We start from the raw sequence: 19347 nt of genomic DNA, 5'->3' as shown, positions 1-19347 counted from the left end.
ATGGATTGTCAGTGTATTTTACTCTAATTATATTATTGTTGTTGAGCTCTTCTGACATGTTTAAACATCCGAAGCTCTTTTGAGATGGAGAAGCATGGACCCGATCCAATCCTACAAAGTTTGCCAGCAATGTGGGACATGGGTTGATGAACAAACAAGGGGAAGCTCACATCAGCAACCTAGCAATCAGAATGCTCTTAGTTGACTTTGAAAAAGGCTTAACAATCAGTGGAAAAGGTAAATACAAATCTGCCCAGACGTCACCCAAATAATATCATTGAGTTATTAGATTCGCGACGAGTGATTGACCTAGCTAGTATTAATTATGCACTCGTTTTTTTAAAAGAAACAAAGCTTGCCGTTCAGTCACAGAGACGCCCTATGACGTTCAATTCACGACGGGTGGGTTTGGTTATTCATATGATTTTTTTAAAGTCGTAGCGTATATCATAAATGAGTAAAACTAGATTTAGTGGATATAGTTGACTCTGAAAAAGAGTGTTTAGTTGTTTGTATGGACGGATGCAATGATCATATAAAGTTATTTAGTTGTCTGTATGGATCGATACAATGATCATATATATGAAACTAACAAGTGAGACCGTTGTATCATTATAGAACATACAATGCATCAACTGAGCCAGACTTCAGAGATAAATTCGATTCGGACGTACCCAGACTAAACTCTAACCATATAATTATATCTATAGATGAAAAAAAATACATACAAACAACCAAATAATCTTTAAAAAAAAAATAAGTACACACAGAGACAAATACGTCATATACGAGTATCCGAACACACCTTGCTACTTGCGTGCTGCAAGGGCCAAGTTCGCTCTTCTCGTTCTTAGTATAATACAGTAATCACGAGCGAACTTGAGCTTCAGCTCCGGACTGTTCCTCAATGTCAACGCAGCATTGGATCGGAGAGGAACAAAAGTCAACCATGAACCTGTCGCTTATATATATATATTGCTGTCGTCGTCACCGCGCAGATTGGCCAATGAGACGGTAGTCCGCTGTCGGGCGCTGGATATCCGATGGAATCGATGATGCCGCGCGAAACGCCGCCGGTGTCGTGCGGTCCTTTATAAAAACCGCTAGGTCGGAGAGCCCCCGCCCGCAACTGCAACCCGCGCTCGCCGTCTGCGCATTCCGCCGAACGCCTCGCGTGCGTGCCGATGGAAGGAGTCCGGGTCCACCCGCAGCCGCAGACGCAGCGGCGGCCAGACAGGGAGGGCACAAGGCTGGGCGTGTACCACGACGTGCTGCGGCGGCTCAGGGACGCCGGCGCGCCGGAGGCCCTCGCGCCGGACTTCGCGGACAAGCTCTGGGCGCACTTCCACCGCTTCAACATCAGGTGCAAACCCTTCCGCCTCATGCTCGGGTGCTGATTGATCTCGTCGCGCCTCTGTGCGCGGATCCCGTTCTCATTTTTGGTTTTCCGGCGCGGCAGATATGCCATGGATGTGAACGTTGAGAGGGCGGAGGATGTCCTGGTGCATATGCAGCTGCTGGAGAAGGCTAAAGATCGGCCTGCCTTCTCCGTGAGAGTTGTTCAGGTGCAGTGCAATGCGCAAAAACCAAGTCTTTTCTGTGAGTCAAACATGCAATTTGCAGCGGCGATTCTGATCTGTTTCTGAGCCAATTGCATGTGTCTCTGCAGGTACCTGTACCTTCTGAGGCTGATGATGCCTGCGAACCCGATTCTTCTCAGTCCAATGCGACCGAAGTGGGTGCCGCTGCGACACCAAGAAGGCTGATGTATGTGACTTCTTGGCAGTGTGAAGATGGTTGGAGCTTTTAGCTGCTCACCATGACCTATTGTATTAATGATGCTTCTCGTTCTTACTTCAATTTCAATCTACCTTTCGCTTAAAGTTTGCCTTGTTTGGTTTGTTAGAGCGCACCCGGAACCTATTTTTGGCTCCTCACAGAATCTTAAGTATCTCGTTCATCAAGCCAGCAGCATGAACCTCCTGGATGACAGCGGTGTTGTAGACGCTATTCTCAGGTTAGTTTTTTGTTAGTGGCATTAACACTTGCATCCAGCTTACCAGCTTCTTTCAGTTACGCAGTCCTGAAATTAGGTGGTGAACAGATTCTATACATATACTTTACTTTTCATTCAAACATTGCTTTACTTATTCGAGTTACTGTTACTTGATTATGCACCTATTTTCCTTTGATTGTGCAGTAAAGTACTGAGACTAAATACAGTAAAATGCTAATTTTGTCCCTATCTGGCTGCCAATTTCTTATCTTGCAGACCCATGCATGAGATCACTTTTGCATCTGACGACAGGCCAAAGGGCCTTACTCAAGTAAGTTCTGGAAGTATCAGCTGTAAAATCGTTAGAAAGATACTCCCTTGCCATGAATTATTTCTTATTTCATTTGTTCATCATATTACATGATTTTTAGAAGCTTTCTGATGCTAATGGTAGCATAATGCTCCAGTTGTCTACACTCCTAGGCAAACTCAACCTTGATATCAAGGAAGTACATGCACTTTCAACAAATGATGGTTACTTCTTAGATATTTTCATTGTAGTCGGATGGGATCACAAGGTATTTCTTCTCTACTCGGAATACATTTTGTTTTGGAACTATTTACTAACGAGATGCTCATGTTGCTTTCTACATGCAAGAACCTTTAAGTTTTCATAAAAAACTAGACCAACCTAGGAGGAACTAGATGGCTTTATATTAAGAAGAAATAGGCACACCAATTCGCCTCGAAGAAGAACATCTAAGTTTTCACGACCAAACCATTAGAATCTCAGCTGTACTTTAACCATTCTTCATTGAATTGCTAAAGGTCAAACATAATTAGCAGGCAAGTGTCAGAACCCCAAAATTAGGCTTCTAGGTGTGAAGTGATTGCACTCAAAATATCTCTGTAAGACGCCAATACCAAGAAATAGAATTGTGGAACCTGTCCAAAAAGGCGTCAATTCATAATTGAAACTGTGGTTCTTTTCTATATGCAATGTAAAAGTTTAAAGAAAATGTCACATTTGAAACCTTATTGCCTGTAATGAAGTGCACAATAAAAATACATTGCTTCACACTAGCTGTAACATGGAAAAGGCATGTTTTGAGTACCTGTTAAGGGTTCTCAGCAAAAAAAATTATAGGACATACTTGCATGTTATTGAATTTAAGACTATTTTTGGATTAAGAAAAAAAATTATTGATATATTTTGGACTGTTATGACCGGAAATTTATTCTTCACCTTTAGCTATTGTATGTCAATTGTTTTGTGATAAGCTGCTAAAAAACTTGGAGGAACATTTGGTATTATCCAGTTAATTTTAGATTCGCAAGAAATCAGGCCCTTTCCTATTTAGCTTTTTTTTTAGAAAATGAGAACTGTTATGTCCTTTTGCACCGTGGGCTGGATACAACCTTGTTCATTATTACATCATTTCAGCTCAAAGTTGAAAGTTGGACAGAAATAAAAATAGCATTATAGACCACATAGCTTATTACTAAACCGCCATCCATTCTTGGCCAAAAATTCGACGGCCACCACTTCCAATGCTTGGCAAGCCATACGTATGTCCTCCCTCAGGGGCGGAGCTGGGCTGGCCCAATAGCTAGGGCCACTCAGTGGGCTTCTTCCAAAGTGCAGCTGGGTCACAACCTGGGCCATGGCCCCAGTTGCTCAGGTGGCAAATCCGCCCTTGTCCTCCCTCTTGTCCTCCTTCTGCAGCAATCTCTAGAATCTCAGACAATATGTGCCCCTGAAAAGTGCATGAATAAAAGATATGATTGTTTTTTTTTATCAAAGGCAATATCATTGTGGCAACTCCAAATAGCCCAACATAGAAATCTCATTTTTAATTTATACAGGAAACTCAACAGCTTGAAGAAACATTGGAGAAGGAAATTCACAGTTACAAGGCTGAGGTAAAGTTTTGTCACTGTCATTTCTTTCCTCAGCTGTTCATAGTGCTTACATGTTGTCCTTGTGCTCGACCAACGAGGATGATCCATTAATTTTGCTTGTTGGCAGAGATGCATAAAAGGAGCACCCCCGACCTAGGAAAACCATATGAATTAAACTCATCTTAGAAAATGTAATACAAAATAAGCATGAAAGAAAAAAGTTAAGTATTTGTCTGGCCAGCATTCTATAAGTACCAGAACCACCTTTAAGACCAATTTAGGCCCTTATGTGCATGCAAAGATTCAACGTTTCTTGTTCAAAAATATAAACTTGCATCTTCTTTATTTAGCCTTCGTAGCACAATTGCAGGTCAATAGATTACATCACAAACTCCTAGAGCCAAATAAGAGACTTGAGATTCAGAAATAGTAAACAAAATGTTTCGGTCTAGTGCAACGTAGCACAATTGCAGGTCAATAGATTACATCACAAACTCCTAGAGCCAAATAAGAGACTTGAGATTCAGAAATGGTAAACAAAATGTTTCGGTCTAGTGCAACATCCTAACAAAAGGTTGTGACATGAGAATGTGAGAATATTTAGTGATCCATTGTGTTCAAGTGTTAAAGTCTGCCAAATGCAAAAACTATAGCTTACAGATGCCAGTTTTTATGCTTAAGTTGTTACTACTAAAGATCATGTTCATTTGATAAGCTTTTGCATTTTTATTCACTTTTTCGAGACTAACTCCATCATTTCTCTATTTCATGGTGCTTAAGTTTTGCATTGTCAAAACTCTTGCTCAGATGCATTCAACATCTACTTGCTGGCCTCCTGAATTGGCAGGCAAGCAGTGTCAGACTAACTTACAAGGCAACCATGTTGAGATACCTAAAGATAACACTGATGAATGGGAAATTAATTTCGAAGCATTGATATTTCAAGACAAAGTTGCATCTGGAACATATGGTGATCTGTGAGTACTATGTTGTTGCCTTGCATGCTAATGCGGTCTGTTAGTCATTGCCTACAAAATAAATAAGTCGCTCATTCTTATGTTGCAGTTATCGTGGAATATACTACGGTGAGGATGTTGCTATTAAGGTGCTCAAGTCAGATCGTCTTAACGAGAACATGGAGAAGGAGTTTGCCCACGAAATATATATTATGAGGTTAGTAAGAAAACATGTAATGATGTTTCAGAAAAGGAAAAGAAGATGCGCCTGGCCCTGTGGTGGGGAGGCTGTTTAATCTCCCTGCCGATCCGGTTTCGTATCATAGGACCAGCTTGAGCACCCATCTCCTTCTTTAGTGAATGTATAGCTCTTGGACCTTGGCTAATGTTTTACTTAAAAAGAAAAAAAGAAAAGCTGCGATGGCCCAAAACCTAAAAGGCTCATTCGTTTGTACTCTACACATGAGAATATGCAAAGCTTGTGTATCGACGCTGGTCAAGTTAATGTGGCCTGAATTTTTCCATTCATATGAATTGGGTGGACAAATCTGAGCCTATAGCCTGAAAAAGAACTGGTGAGGACGCCAGGTCCTTTGAAGGTAGTTTACTTGAAGTTTCTTGAACTTCTGTCATCCATTGGAAGCAGGCCACCCATGCAATCGGCCTTGTGGTGTTAAATCGCCACGCTAACACCATGCTACCCTCAATTTGCCCCAGTTTTCACTATTTGGTTTGTGGATGACGATGTGCACAATATCCAGTGGTATGTGCCTGAGCCTAGTCATCTAAGAGTTTCACTAACTTACAGCCCTCTAAGCTTCATGAACCAAGTAATTTCAGCATTCAATTGATCATCTCCATTTACAACTATATAGATATTTGATATTTCTATACCAGAGTGGCAGAGTCTTTTACCTTGGTAAGTAGTACATTTATTTCCTCTTCACTTTGTTGGTGGAATTTTCACTTTCTAGGAAGATTCGTCACAAAAACATTGTTCGATTTCTTGGGGCGTGCACCAAGCCAAAAACCTTATGCATTGTCACAGGTAAAATAAACATAGATGCTAATTCTTCTTGCAGATTTTAATCATTTGCGATATGCTTTTAATATTTACCCTTTTATTAAAAAAATACGCATTTCTCCAGAATTTATGAAAAATGGAAGCTTGTATGACTTCCTTCACAAGCGAAGAAGTTCCTTCAAACTTCCCCGTCTACTTAAAGCTGCAGTTGATGTATCAAAAGGGATGGACTATTTACACCAAAACGGAATTATTCATCGAGACTTGAAGACTGCCAATCTTCTTATGGATGAACATGAGGCAAGTTTTCTGTCATTATATGGTCAAACTGCATACACTTATTCTGTGAATTCATTTATAATGCAATTTCTTGTGAATACTATCAATATCATGATCGATCGTTCTATATCACTTTTGTATTATGCGGCTCTTCTTTTGTTTCGCATGTATCATTACTTTGGTGTGCTAACTGTGTGAGTTACTGCCCTTATGCTATGTTTGTTTTGGTAGCATGTAAAGTGTATGCAACTATGCATGCTCAAAGTCGGTACACAAATATAATTACTGCATTTTGTTCTGCCTATAAAGCATGAAGAACTAAACTAAGTACATGATGGTCTGCCTGAACTATGGAAACTGGATACCATATATGAATTTTTTTTAATGCAATTGCAAATGTCCCCAATCTGGGAAATGCCATCTCAAAAGGCCTAATACGAAATATGCCATCCATGTTGCAAACCTTACCTCCGCGTGTTGTGTGTGCGGCGTCGTTGGACCACGTGAGCGCGCTCCTCATGCTCGGGCAGGGGTTTGGAGGGGCCATGGAGGTGTTGGCTAGCCGCCATAGGCCGAGCTCGGTCACAGATGAGGGGCATAGGTTGGAGGTAGAAGACAAGGCCACAAGGGTAGTATGGGCAATATGGAAAAAATTAACGGAAAAAGTTAACAGTGTTGACGGCGATGGCAAATACTGGCAAGGTTTGCAACATAGATGGCATATTTCGTATGAAGCCTTTTGTGATGGCATTTCCCATATTGGGGACATTTGCAATGGCATAAAAAGTTTATTACATACATTTTAGAAGACCCAGGCCTTTGTTTCTGGGGGTGCTGACTAGCATATATTTTGGACCGGGGTTTTTCTCCAAATCTCAAACAGAAAAAGCTTATGTCATTATTGCCTATTTTTATTTAAATTCGAGTGATTTGTATTTAATCGCATGTGTGCATCAGTGCATGATATCTTTTCTTACCCAGGTCGCTTTTCTATTATAGCCTCATGTCCAATCAATCAGCTTCATTACATACTATCCCTCGTTTTATTCCTTCTTTTCTGTTTCTTGTTTCTGCAGCTGTACTACTACGTTGCATTTTAATTTCAAACTGATAACCAATGGCACCTTTTCAGCTTATCAAGGTTGCTGATTTTGGTGTTGCACGTGTCAAAGCTGAATCAGGTGTTATGACTGCGGAAACTGGAACATATCGTTGGATGGCTCCTGAGGTAATCTTTTTGAACCCATGATTAACCGAAATATTATTTGTTTACAGAGGAATGACCAGCACTTCCTTTTTTTAATGATGATACTGTAATCCAAATTATTGGAAGATTTCTTATCTAAGCAACATTTTGTTGCGTAGGTTATAGAGCACAAACCATACGACACCAAGGCTGATGTATTTAGCTTCGGCATTGTTCTGTGGGAGCTGCTCACTGGAAAGGTAACATTGGTCCATCAGTTAGAGCACAGTTGATCTCTCGGCAAATATAAGCTTGGTCTTGGTACCAAATGCCATCATCCTTATCTTTGGACATATTTACTTGAATAGATTCCTTACGAGTTTCTGACGCCACTCCAAGCAGCCATTGGTGTTATCCAAGAGGTAAGGAACAAACTGAAGTTCTTCTTTTACTTGGTTTTGTTATTATTCGACTTTGACACATGAAATGCAGTCCCAAGATCATCAAGTGACATCTTTGTATATTTTTCCTCTTTGTTGTTTGTTGAGGTCTGACCTCATTGTAGTATACTCCCTCCATATATTTTTATAAGATGTAGTGTATTTTGATTGGGCATGGGGATTAAGAGGTTGTACAACCAACAGATTGGTTATTGGTTTCCCCTAAAAAAAACAGATTGGTTATTTGTGTATTGGAAATGACACAAATAACCAAGGTATTCGTGGACCGTGGTATTTGTGTATTGGAAATAAGAGAGTACAGTTAGTGTGAATGGTCACTCGTAATTTTGATGAGCTAGTGAAGCTAAATGAGCATTTTTCAGGTGACTTGTAAAAAAAGTGACTAGTAGGGCAGACAAATTTATTTTTGCTTCTGAATTTGACCATCATACTTAAATAAATGAACGGATCAACCTGTAGGGCTTAAGACCAGTGATCCCAAGGGGCACAAACCCTAAGCTCACGCAACTACTTGAGAAGTGCTGGCAGCAAAATCCTGTCAACAGACCAGACTTCACAGAAATTTTGCATGCGCTCAATGAAATCGCCGAGGAGGTAAAGCGTCTCTGTACTCATCATCCATTTCTCGAGATCCCATATGTTGAGATTGACTAGTGTAACAAGTGTATGGAACATACTAGCAGGTCGGCATGGATCATAACAAGCCCCACAAGGAGAAGGAAAAAGGTGGCATCTTCTTTTCATTTGGGAAGGGCCATTGATGAACTACTCATCTGCACTTGTGTCATAGCTGAAGTTGTAAATTGCAGCGCTGTACAGATTTGCTTTTCCAAGATAATTCTTTTTTCCCCTTTGTGAAGACATCGGTTTCTCATGGTCTATGTAATTATGGGGTATGCTTACCTGACTAACATATCACTTGACCCTATTTCTCTTTTCCTCCTGAATGTAATGCAAGACAAAGAATCATGTATTTATCGATTGTTGTTGTCTGGAAAACAAGAAATTGAAGAGGAAATAAATGGAAAGTGGCTTTGCAGTATCCTTTTTGTTAAAAAATAAACCATTTCTGTCACTCTCATACAGATTAACAGTTCACTTATTTGTAAGTTTGTACTGGAAGTTTGAAACGAATATATGCAACCGGAGGTGTTATGTGTGCAGGAAAACAGCCTGGTTATGTTTTTGACCCTTTTTTTTTGGAGGGAAGACTCAATAATTCGATGTCATGTCTTATAATTACTACAATCTTGCTAGTGAAGATATGCCTTTCCTGCATACACGATGTATGCTGGTGAAGATATGCCTTTCCTGCATACAATGTTGCTAGTGAGGATATGTTGACTTGTTTTGATATTATCATTACGTAATACATTTGATTTCTGACATATTTTCTGTTGCATTTTTGCGCCACACGCGCATTCTAGTCTGCTCAGGAAAGGTTGAAGAAGGTGAAGATGCAACATCAAATGGAGTAAATAAGAGTAAACATAACGAAAACCGCCTTATCTCTTGTGCTGCCATTCTGTTTTGCAAAGCTCCATTTATTCGGTACTGTTATGGCGTCTCAAAAGTTGAAGCGACCATAATGTGCAGCTCTGGAGCAGAGTAGCCTTGACAGATTATTAGGCTTCAGGAATGCTAGCAAGGTAATGTCACTGGTTGACAGGCAGTCCATTCTCCCTCCAAGAAGAAAATCCACCGGCGATGTCAGTCACAGCAGTGAAACCCTGAAGGTGGTTGCAATGAGAAAAATCACCATGAATCCAGAAAGCCAAGAAACGATTGTTAAGTGGTAACACAATACGGATATGAGATGACCATGCTTACAGCAGAGCAGAGTTCAGTTGCTGCCATGAGAGATCTCTTGCCACTTTGGCATCCCTGAAATGTACAGGTGATTTTTTCCGGAAATATATAAAAAAATGTGACTGCAAAGAACAGAAATGTTTTGGAAATCATGATGTATTCAGCAGACGACGTACAACGATGATCTCGTCATCTTTCCTGAAGATCCTTGACACTTGCTCAAGAAAGTGTGTGCTTTTCGTCAGTCCTACAAGTGGATAGCGAGTACGTAGAGGAATGTTTAGATGTGAATTAGAACTTTGTGTCAAAAAAGAATCAGTACTTAGTCACAGTACATAGGGTAAACTTTGGGAGAACTGAAACTGTTAGCATGCTCATCAGTTCATCCTAGAAAAGAAGATGTCAACAGGTGGTGTCACATACAGCCCAAAGACAAATCGGTGTAGAGTAAGGAGCCACTAACATAAAGCTGTGTCCTGATGAGTCCATGTCATTTCTAAGGTGGATTCTATATATCCAGTAGGAAACCTTAGAAAATCATGAATTCCCCATTCGTGATATGGATTCTCAATTTTTTATCACTTACCAAAGGCGCAGAAAAGCAGGTAGGGAGGAAAAGAATTAGTTTCCTTCTAGATTTCGGAATAGTTAGATTTCCGGTCTGATTAGTCATTTTCTATCTCTAAGCTTTCCTAGTTAGGACTTGGACCTCTATATAAACAGAGGCCTATTGTGTAATCGGCAAGCAAGAAATAAAAAAGTGAAGATCAGAGCCTGGCAGGACGATCTAGTTATCCCAATTACCTAATACCACAATAATTCGTCTTTGTGTGGTCTGTGCCTGGGACCAGTTATGTGGAGATCAAGTCATGGACATAACAAGGTCATGATCTTAAAGTTTGTAAACGATGCCCCTTTGCAGAGCCAAACGCCGCTTCAATTTGCTACTTTGCTTTAACAATGCAAGTTGACAGCATAATCTGTTCGCGCGTGTATGCAAAGGATTACTTTGTGTCCAAATTGTATATCAGAAAGAAAGATTCGCACGCACACAGGCATCAAAATGGACCAGATCATATGTATCCTGGTTCTCGAGTGGAACTCTATTTCTTAAACCACACGTTATTTCTTAATGCACTCCATCTGGATAACATAACTAGGAGGAGTTCATGCATAAATTTATCAGCACTCTATTTTATGTCACGTTCATTCAGCACGAGTGGATCAATTGTAATCGGATCCAAGAATCAAGGCCGGCCGACAGGTTACCGCATGGGGATGATCACAAGCTCAACTTGAGCAGGTCCGTCGCACAGGACAAAACCATTAGCCGGCGACTAGAACAATGCGTTGGGAGCTTGGAATTACCTGAGCAGGTCCTGAACATGTAGGGGATGTTTACAGCTCCTTCTGGATGCCCAGAGCTGAACTCACCCTCGGTTCTGCAGAAACAGCAAACAAGAAAGGAGAAAATGAGAATGAACCATTATGAATTCCCACGACACAGTTGTTTCAGATCACCGAAGGAATATGAGAAGAAAGTTGTTTGATTTAAATCTATGCTGTTTTTGGACAAAATTTAATCTACGCTGCTCGATCGGTGCTAATTGTCACCGTGCTGAGAGCAGAATTTCTGCTGGCCGGGGAACGGAGCACCGACGACCTGGGCCAGTAGCGCAGCGTACCTGACGTCGAGGTAGCGGTGGCCGGCCTGCTGCAGCTCGTGCGCGACGCGCACCGGCACCGACCGCGGCACCGTCGCCTCCGCCTCTGCTTGCAACGCCCCGGCGGACCTAGAGGAGAACGAAGTTTTCTCTTTTTGAAAGAACCCGGCGAGCTGGAGCTAATTCGAGCATATATTAAAAAGAAGATATAGTTGATTTAGTTTTTTAAAAAAAAATTGGGTTCAAAATCCTAAGTAGATGTATGGATTCGGAGAAAAATTCAACACAGCAATTTAACAATGACAATACGCCGATGATGCTCATATCAAATAACACAAATAGATAACAGACATGATCAATTTAACTAAACTCGGGCACTAACTGACCGGACAACAAACTTACTCATAAACTATATCAATAGAGCTCTGCTTCCACACTACATCTCTCTCAACCGGCAGAACCCTGCTCTAAACCATACCTCTCTACCCCACACAAACTCGATAGCGGAGCCTAGCTCCTACATCACATCACTCTGTCACACAAGTCTGCAACGCATCACTTTGAAGGATTGTATATTGGACTAAATCATTGTTGAGAAGCAGTAAATAAAATGAAGAGTCACCGTGGAATGAGACCTAGGAGTTAAATAGACAAACACCAAAAAGCGCAGTGGCCATTCAAGACGAAAGGGAGCGACGAAGACGCCTTAAGGAAGGAAGGGAGAACGAAGTTTTGGCAAGAACCGCGTGTTTAATTTCCCTGTCTGCTGCGCAACAAGAACGGTGACGCACCTGACGCTACGGGAGCCGAGCGTCCTCTTGGCGCCAGCCGCCGTCGCCGCGGCCACAAACCAAGGAGGAGCTTGTGCCGCGCTTTGCCTCAGCCTGCGTGCGGATTGAGCAGCAACGACGCAGTGAGCTATGAAGATCGAATGGAGCGGAGAACTGAAGGTTGCACCATGAGGGAAGGGTACGTACGTACCTGGTAAGGGCTCGGGCCTGGGCGGGGAGGGAGATGCGGGCCAAGGTCGCTGCCATTGCTCGCTCGCCGGAGCCTGCTGTTCTTCTTGGCTTCTCTGGTTCTTCTCCTGGGGAGAGGCAGGGGGCGTACTTGTATCTGTCTCTTCAGTTGTCAAATGATCCGTTTTCTTCCTGATCCGCTAATAGATGTGCCTTTTTTATTTTGCAAGGGAATTCAAAGTTTTCTTGTGGGCGTCCCTTAAGAGAATGCTCTTATTTTTTTTTTTTATCTTGGGATCGATTTGATCGAGAAGTCAGTCCTTAGTTCTGGTTGGCTGTGAATACGTTACCATGCGATTAGTTGGGAACTTGGGATGCTAAATGTGTAAACCATGCTGGTTGGCTTTGAATACGTTACCATTCGATATAGTATTCTCTCTATCGAACCTTCCACGTTTTTATGTTTTCCTTTTTCGGTGAAAATTATCTACTTATTCTCCTATAAAATACGATATATTCATTCGATCTTTATCGTCTATTCGAATTAATTAAACGGTTACCATATAAAGTTGAATCACATTACTCTTTTTAAATATACATTCAATCTTCTATTATTTTCTTCCCATATATAGACATCAAATATGTACTTTCTATACATTCTAAAAATATATTTAATATCTTATTATTTATTCTTCATATTTTTAAAAAACACATTCAATCTCATATTATTTATATTTCGTTTCTAAATATTTAATATTTATCTTCCATAAATTCATCATTAGTCTCCAGAAGATACATCGTCTCCCACACTTGCTATTAAATATGAAATACGTGTGTAGTTATTAGTAGAGAACAAACAAACCTTAGTGTTTCTGGAACTTCACTTTGTTTAATGGGGATAGTTGGCTTGGCATCTTGGCTTGGAAGGTTTCACATTCACATGTCAGTTGATGGAACCTACCTGCTCTGCTCGTCATCATCTTCAAGTTGGCTGGCCTCACTAGATGCTGGGACCCTCCGTTCAGCCCACGTTCGCCAGTCCATATTGTTTCCTCGCCAGCGAAGCCGTTGCACGCCCCGCCGAGCCTCGCTGGTGTCGCCCCACCACCAAATGTTTCGGGCGTAGGATAATTTTGTTCCAAATGGAAAGCACAAATGTTCCAGGAGTACATCCCACATGAAATGTTCCAGCTGCAGATTCAAGCACCACCTTCTTCCTCCTCTCCGGCGACGGCGGCGCCGCCTTTCCAGTCGCGTTGCCTCTTCAAGCCGGAACATGAAAAGCATCATTACGGGAGAATTATAGCATCACGAGAGAGACGAAGATTCTTTATCGGATTCTTGCAGTACACGAATCTCAGTACACATTCTAGTATCCAAAGAAAAGGCTGAAAAAGGTGAAGGAAGTTGCAACATTGAAGGGAGTAAATGAGAGGAAACATAAACCCCTAATCTCTTGTGCTGCCATTCTTCTTTGCAAGCTCCATTTATTCAGTATTTTTGTGGCATCTCCAAAGTCGAAAAGACGATGTACAACCCTGGAGCAGAAAAGCCTTGACAGATTAGGCTTCAGCCTTCAGGAATGCTGGCAAAGCTAACTGCCAACTTCACCGGTTAATAGGCAGTTCATTCTCCCTCCAAGAAGAAAATCCACCGGCGATGTCGGTGACAGCAGTGAATCCCTGAAAATGGTTTCACGAGAGAAATCACCACGAATCACAGAAATATAAGAGCAGATTGGTAGCATGATACAGAAGACGAGATGTTCATGCTTACAGCAGAGCAGAGTTCAGTTGCTGCCATGAGAGATCGCTTGCCACTTTGGCATCCCTGAAAATAACAAGTGGTTATTTTTTCACAAATATATTAAAGATATGAGTGAAAAGAACATGCATTGTTTTCAAATCATGATGTATTCAGCAGACTTACAACGATGATCTCATCGTCCTTCCCAAAGATCCTTGACACTTGCTCAAGAAAGTGTGTGTTTTTCGTCATTCCTACGAGTGATACAAAGTACAGAAATGTTCAGATGTGAACCAGAACTTAATCACTGTACATACAGTGAACTTTGGAGGACCGAAACTATCAGCATTCCCATCAGTTCATCTTGGAAAAGAAAGGGAAAATGTGAACAGAAAGTGTCGTACAGACGAAACGACAAATTGGTACAAAGCTGCGTCCCGATGAGTCCATTTCTAAAATGGATTACATGCAGTTTTGCAACCTTACAAAAATAAAAATCCTGCAACACCTATATCTGTGGTATGTGCCTTGGGACCTACTATGTGGAGATGAGATCATAGACGTAACAGAACAATGCTTTGGGAGCTTCAGGCATTACCTGAGCCGGTTTTGTACATGTAGGGGATATTCACAGCTCCTTGGGGATGCCCAGCGCTGAACTCACCCTCGGTTCTACAGAAAGCAGCAAACAAGAAAGTTCAAACGGGAATGAACCTGTAGTTTCGTTCAAACAAAAGAGAATGATCCTGTACGAATTCCCGGTGCAACGATTCCGCACACGGGACACAACTATTTCTAATTCCGAAAGAATCAGACAAGAAAACTGTTTGAACGATTTATTCTATGCAGCTCGATCAGTGTTGCCAGTGTCGAGTGAATTCTGCAGAAAATATTTGGTAAATAACCTCAATTCAGTTCAATGACTTGTTGAATCTCAGTTTAGTTGATTTCAATCTTTGTCTGAATCCTTTTATTTTTATTTTTTTTCGAAGAAGCATTGAAAAGAGCAGGGAGTTACTGCAATTCACTAAATAAGAATAGAGTTGACCTAGTTTATGAGTAAAACTAAATCTGAAAACCTTACAACCGTACGGTTTATTAGAAAGGAACACCGGCTAAAACCTTGACAACAACAGAAAAAAGTTCTGGACGACCACCTATGGTGACTCACCACCACACACCTATAACATACAAAACAATGGAGCCCGACATGAGTTATCGTTGTCGGCTTGTCGCTATAAGCAGCTCCGACTTCCTACGATGGACCTCAGCCTCTATCACCTCTTCATCACACCCAGACACATAGATACCACCAAGACAATTGCGAAAAAGAGCTTGCTGCATGTTATTGTTGACAGGCTTCGTCGCACCCCATGACGTAGCAACTCTGACTTCACTGAGCATACTCCTCCCACCCATGCTAGTCACCCACTGCGAAGCATGAGGCAGGTTTGAGGGGTAGAGGCCTCGTTGAACGTCGCAGCCTTGCGACTGATTAGCCATCATAAGCAATGCAGGACCTACAAGGCGACACCTTCAGGAAGGAAGCGACGTTGAAGACGTCGCCATTGCCTGTCTAGAAATTAGACAGGGTTTTCACTTGGAGAGTACCATAGAATGAGAGGGGGAGGCACCGCGATAGCGCACCATGGGGGATAGCGACGCCTAAGAGTGTCGCCGTTATTGGTACCAGCAAAATGCTGAGCTAGGCTTTCGCCCGTAGCCTTCTCACCCCTCTACTGTGAAGATCCGCGGTCTACCACCGCAGGCCAACGAGCACAAATTAACTTCACATCTGCCGATGACGCCGCCTAGGCCGTACCACCTCTCAACAGGCCAGATGCCGAGGGTCATAAGAAGCACGTCCATGGCCCAACCCTAGCCGTAAAGCCCCCCAGAGAACCTAGCCCGGTTGGAACTAGCCACTAGGAACAGGGGAGGAGCTTGGGCGAGCCCAGACGGAGAGCATCATCGGGAGTAGTGTGCAGCCGCCGAGGAGAGGGGGTGCGACCGCCGACCACACCAGACCACCGCGCGACAAGGTCGATTGGTGGGTGGCTCGGTGGTACGCGTCCGCCGAGGAGGCACTGCTCGACGTCATGCGCGCCTGCAAGCCCTTTAAGCGAAGCGACCAACGGTCGGTGGTGCGCCGGCACATCAGCGACACCGACCTCCTTGATCACCTCCTCTGGCACATCGCCAACAAAGCCCCAAGGGCTCACAATCATGTGACGGGAGGCCGACATGGATGACGCGTATTGGGTGCGACCGTCAAGGTGGCCGACCACACCAGACCATAGCCGGGGCGAGGGTAGCGCGGGCAACCACATTGGAACTCCCACCAAATCCGGTTCAAAGCCAATGGAGCCGGCTGGGACAAGTGCGGAACCGATGAGCCGCCGGTGGATTCAGTTGAGCACACCTAAAACACTAGTGGGGGGGGGGGGAGAGAGGAAGAGGGGGAAGGGATCGGAGAGAAGCTCGGACGGCGCGGGGGAAAACAGGCTGTCGTCGTTAGCCGCCGCCAGCGGCAGCGGCCGAATGGGGTGAGGTGGTTCGGGCCCAGACGGCACGATGCGGTTGCCCCCAAGTCGCCCCTACGCAGCGACGCGAGGGTCCCAAAGCGAGGTGTCTAATTCACCAGCCGGGACAGTTCATTATATTAAGAGAGCATATCTTTGTCTAAATCCTTATTTGGTTTTAAGGGGATTGGGATACAAATTCAATTGAACTATGATATGAAGAACCGAGAGACTCATCATGCAAGAGTACCCTCCCGCTAGCATCCTTCGAAGAAGCTGGAGATGACCAAGAGCACCTCGACGCTGGAAGCCTCCGTCAGCGACCGGAGGGGGAGTAGGGAGGTCGCGACAACCGTGTTCGTTTATACTATAGCTTGATCGGTCGCAAAGCATAGATCCAATGGCTATGGGTGGCGTGCCTAAGCGTCGACTGCAGTCAACAAATTTTGCATGAGCCTCTCGATTGGATGACGATCCAAACTTTTGCACGAAACCCCTATATTGGATCACGATCTTTGCATAAACCCCTTGGTTTGTGCCTATTATTCTCCTCTCTCTCTCTCTCTCTCTCTCTCTTCCATGGCCATGCACCACAGCCCCTGTCTGCTGGCCGCCGTCGGCAACAAGGATTTGCCGAAGAGATTGGTTCGGTGGTGGAAGTGGTTCTCCCGGTTGCCACAAAAATCTTGTTATGCGTATGCGCACAACTTGATAAGTCGCGGCCCGGCCCAGCCTTGTCGTTTAGCGGTCGGGTTAGGGTTGGGCTCCATTGCCCAACGGGCATAGATGGAGGTTCAGGGGGCGGCGACCGACGAGGTGGAGGTGGCGGGCAGGGGGAGGGGGGCGGCGACCGACGAGGTGGAGGTGGCGGGCAGGGGGAGGGGGCGGCGTCACCGCCTGGCGGGCAATGGAGGACCGTCGGTGGACAACGTCGGCGGCGGGGCGAGGACTAGGCTAGGTTAGTAGAGGATGGGGCGGCGGGGCGCCGCTGGCCATGGGTGGTGGGAAGCGGAGGCGGGGGAGGTGGCAGATGGGCACTGTCGGGGGAGACGAAGGCGGAGGCGGAAAAGCAGCCGGCGGGACGCTATCGTTTAGCTGTCCGAAATTGTCCGCACGTTAGGAAGTAAAGCGCATGCGCGGATTAGCACCGCCCCGGTTGCCACCTAACCTCCTCGTGGCCTTTCTCCTTTCCCTAATCCCCTTCTCCGCCTGCAACGATTTCTTCGATCCCCACACGCTAGACAAGTATTCCGAATTCCCTACAGAATTTGAGGAGAAAGCTGTTCGATCGATTTAATCTATACTACTCCATCAGTGTTGCCTGTGTCGATCGGATTCTACTAGTAATTTTACCTTTCTTTATCAGGGAGAACAATTTTCTCAGATCCGGTCCTGACATTTTGATGACCTGAAGCGAGATTAAAAATAAAACTCTATTATTAAATATAAATCGTCTAGATCTAATTTTTTTACTTTGCTTTTGAACCGAGTACCGGCCCTGAATTTTCTGCTGTTAATTGTCACCGTGCAGAGAGCAGAAATGCAGACGGAGCTCATGGAAGCAATGGAGCACCGACCACCCTGGTCAGTGCGCTGCGTGCTAGTGTACCTGACGTCGAGGTAGCGGTAGCCGGCTTGCTGCAGCTCGTACGCGACGCGCACCGGCACCGACCGCGGCACCGCCGCCTCCGCCTGCACCTCAGAGCGCAACGCCTCGGCGCCGTCAACGCCGCACCTGGAGAGGACCAAGAAAAGGACGCGGGAAATGTTTTGGCAAGGACATGTGTAGCTGCTGCGCAAGAAATTGAACAGTAGCACATGCGCCCGAGATCACCCACCTGACGAGAACGCCGCCGCGCGTCCTCCTCTTGGCACCCGCCGGCCTCGCCGCGGCCACTAATGGAGGAGGAGCTCGTGCTGCAGCACCATGGCGCAGCCTGTGGATTGAACGGAGCGCGCACAGAACTGTGAGCATGCAGACGCAGTGACGCGGTACACTGAAAGAAGAGATGGAAATGGAACCGTGAGGGTACCTGGTGAGTGATGGGGGCTCAGAGAGGAGGGGCGCGGCCGGGAGGGAGACGCGGGCCGAGGTCGCCATTGCTCGCCTGACAGGAGCGAACTCTTTGCCCTCTCAGCTCAGATTTGGAGTGAACAACTGTCTTCTTCCTCTGCTTGCAAAGAAATGGTGCTCTGTTTTTTTCAGAGAGAGAGTTGCTCGTGTGTTTTTATAGCACCGTCCGTGTGTTTGTTGGACGAGCTAAAATGGAGCCGAATTAGACAGCAAAGTACACAGTTGTGTGATTGGCATGGGGGCCGAAGCGAAGCGATTACTCCTATATATATGTTCACTAAACCATCGGTTTCTTCATGTCTAAAGTTTTGTTGTGCTACGTCTATTGGAGGTAAACGGTTCATCGAACGTAACCATATGAGATGATTGAAGGTAAACAGTTCATCGGACGTAACCATATGAGATGACATCGTCACAAATACGAGGTCTATTGAGAATGGATCCATATATGAGCGGCTTGTCACAGTTAGGATCTCCTTGCCTACGTGAGAGAGACACTGGTCTGCAGAGACAGAGGCCGTGTGAGAATTGGGATGGATCTGTGATAGATCTTTCTTAGAAAGATTTCGTAACATTTGATCTATACTATCTTTCTTCTAATTCAACAACTAATATATACCTAAGAAAGAAATAAAAGGATATACATATCATATTAGAAATAAGATATTTTGAAAGACCGAATTACATAAATTTTCCTTTTTCTGTGGAGTCGTGGTGTGGATGAGGACGACTGACTGTGCATGTGCAGTGCAGGACGGTATGGGAGAGT

At 44.2% G+C, this 19347-nt stretch overlaps 2 protein-coding genes and 1 long non-coding RNA gene across 4 annotated transcripts; 1 reads left to right on the top strand and 2 right to left on the bottom strand.

Annotated features, from left to right (window-relative positions):
* The first annotated feature begins 1020 nt into the window (after positions 1-1020).
* Positions 1021-8846, top strand: LOC133931227 (serine/threonine-protein kinase STY8-like). Of its 2 annotated transcripts, none has more exons than XM_062378065.1 (16): positions 1021-1363; positions 1460-1565; positions 1670-1767; positions 1907-2017; positions 2273-2327; positions 2464-2574; positions 3863-3919; positions 4679-4875; positions 4964-5071; positions 5829-5902; positions 6003-6178; positions 7290-7385; positions 7523-7603; positions 7712-7765; positions 8264-8398; positions 8485-8846. In XM_062378065.1, exons 1-16 carry the CDS (start codon positions 1185-1187, stop codon positions 8563-8565), a joined length of 1719 nt encoding a protein of 572 aa, XP_062234049.1. In that variant the 5' UTR covers positions 1021-1184; the 3' UTR covers positions 8566-8846. The 2 variants fall into 2 exon arrangements, with proteins under 2 accessions (XP_062234049.1, XP_062234050.1); XM_062378066.1 differs by having other exon boundaries at positions 1023-1363; positions 8488-8846.
* LOC133931228 (uncharacterized) lies at positions 3406-4683 on the bottom strand. The gene is made up of 2 exons (XR_009911859.1): positions 3970-4683; positions 3406-3753 (listed from the first exon to the last, which is right to left on the bottom strand). It is a non-coding gene; the product is annotated as an uncharacterized LOC133931228 (long non-coding RNA).
* A 294-nt stretch (positions 8847-9140) lies between the features above and the next one.
* Positions 9141-18828, bottom strand: LOC133931084 (uncharacterized). The gene is made up of 15 exons (XM_062377910.1): positions 18538-18828; positions 18343-18441; positions 18114-18239; positions 14581-14654; positions 14166-14236; positions 14013-14066; positions 13848-13918; positions 13198-13427; positions 12259-12364; positions 12069-12161; positions 11299-11406; positions 10982-11055; positions 9790-9860; positions 9626-9688; positions 9141-9534 (listed from the first exon to the last, which is right to left on the bottom strand). Exons 1-15 carry the CDS (start codon positions 18603-18605, stop codon positions 9460-9462), a joined length of 1383 nt encoding a protein of 460 aa, XP_062233894.1. The 5' UTR covers positions 18606-18828; the 3' UTR covers positions 9141-9459.
* Between the last annotated feature and the right edge of the window lie 519 nt (positions 18829-19347).

Source organism: Phragmites australis, chromosome 10 (assembly GCF_958298935.1).
Source record: "Phragmites australis chromosome 10, lpPhrAust1.1, whole genome shotgun sequence".
Taxonomy (NCBI): Eukaryota; Viridiplantae; Streptophyta; class Magnoliopsida; order Poales; family Poaceae; genus Phragmites; species Phragmites australis.
The sequence above is the reverse complement of the archived record's forward strand: the minus strand, read 5'-3'. Positions and strand labels throughout refer to the sequence as shown.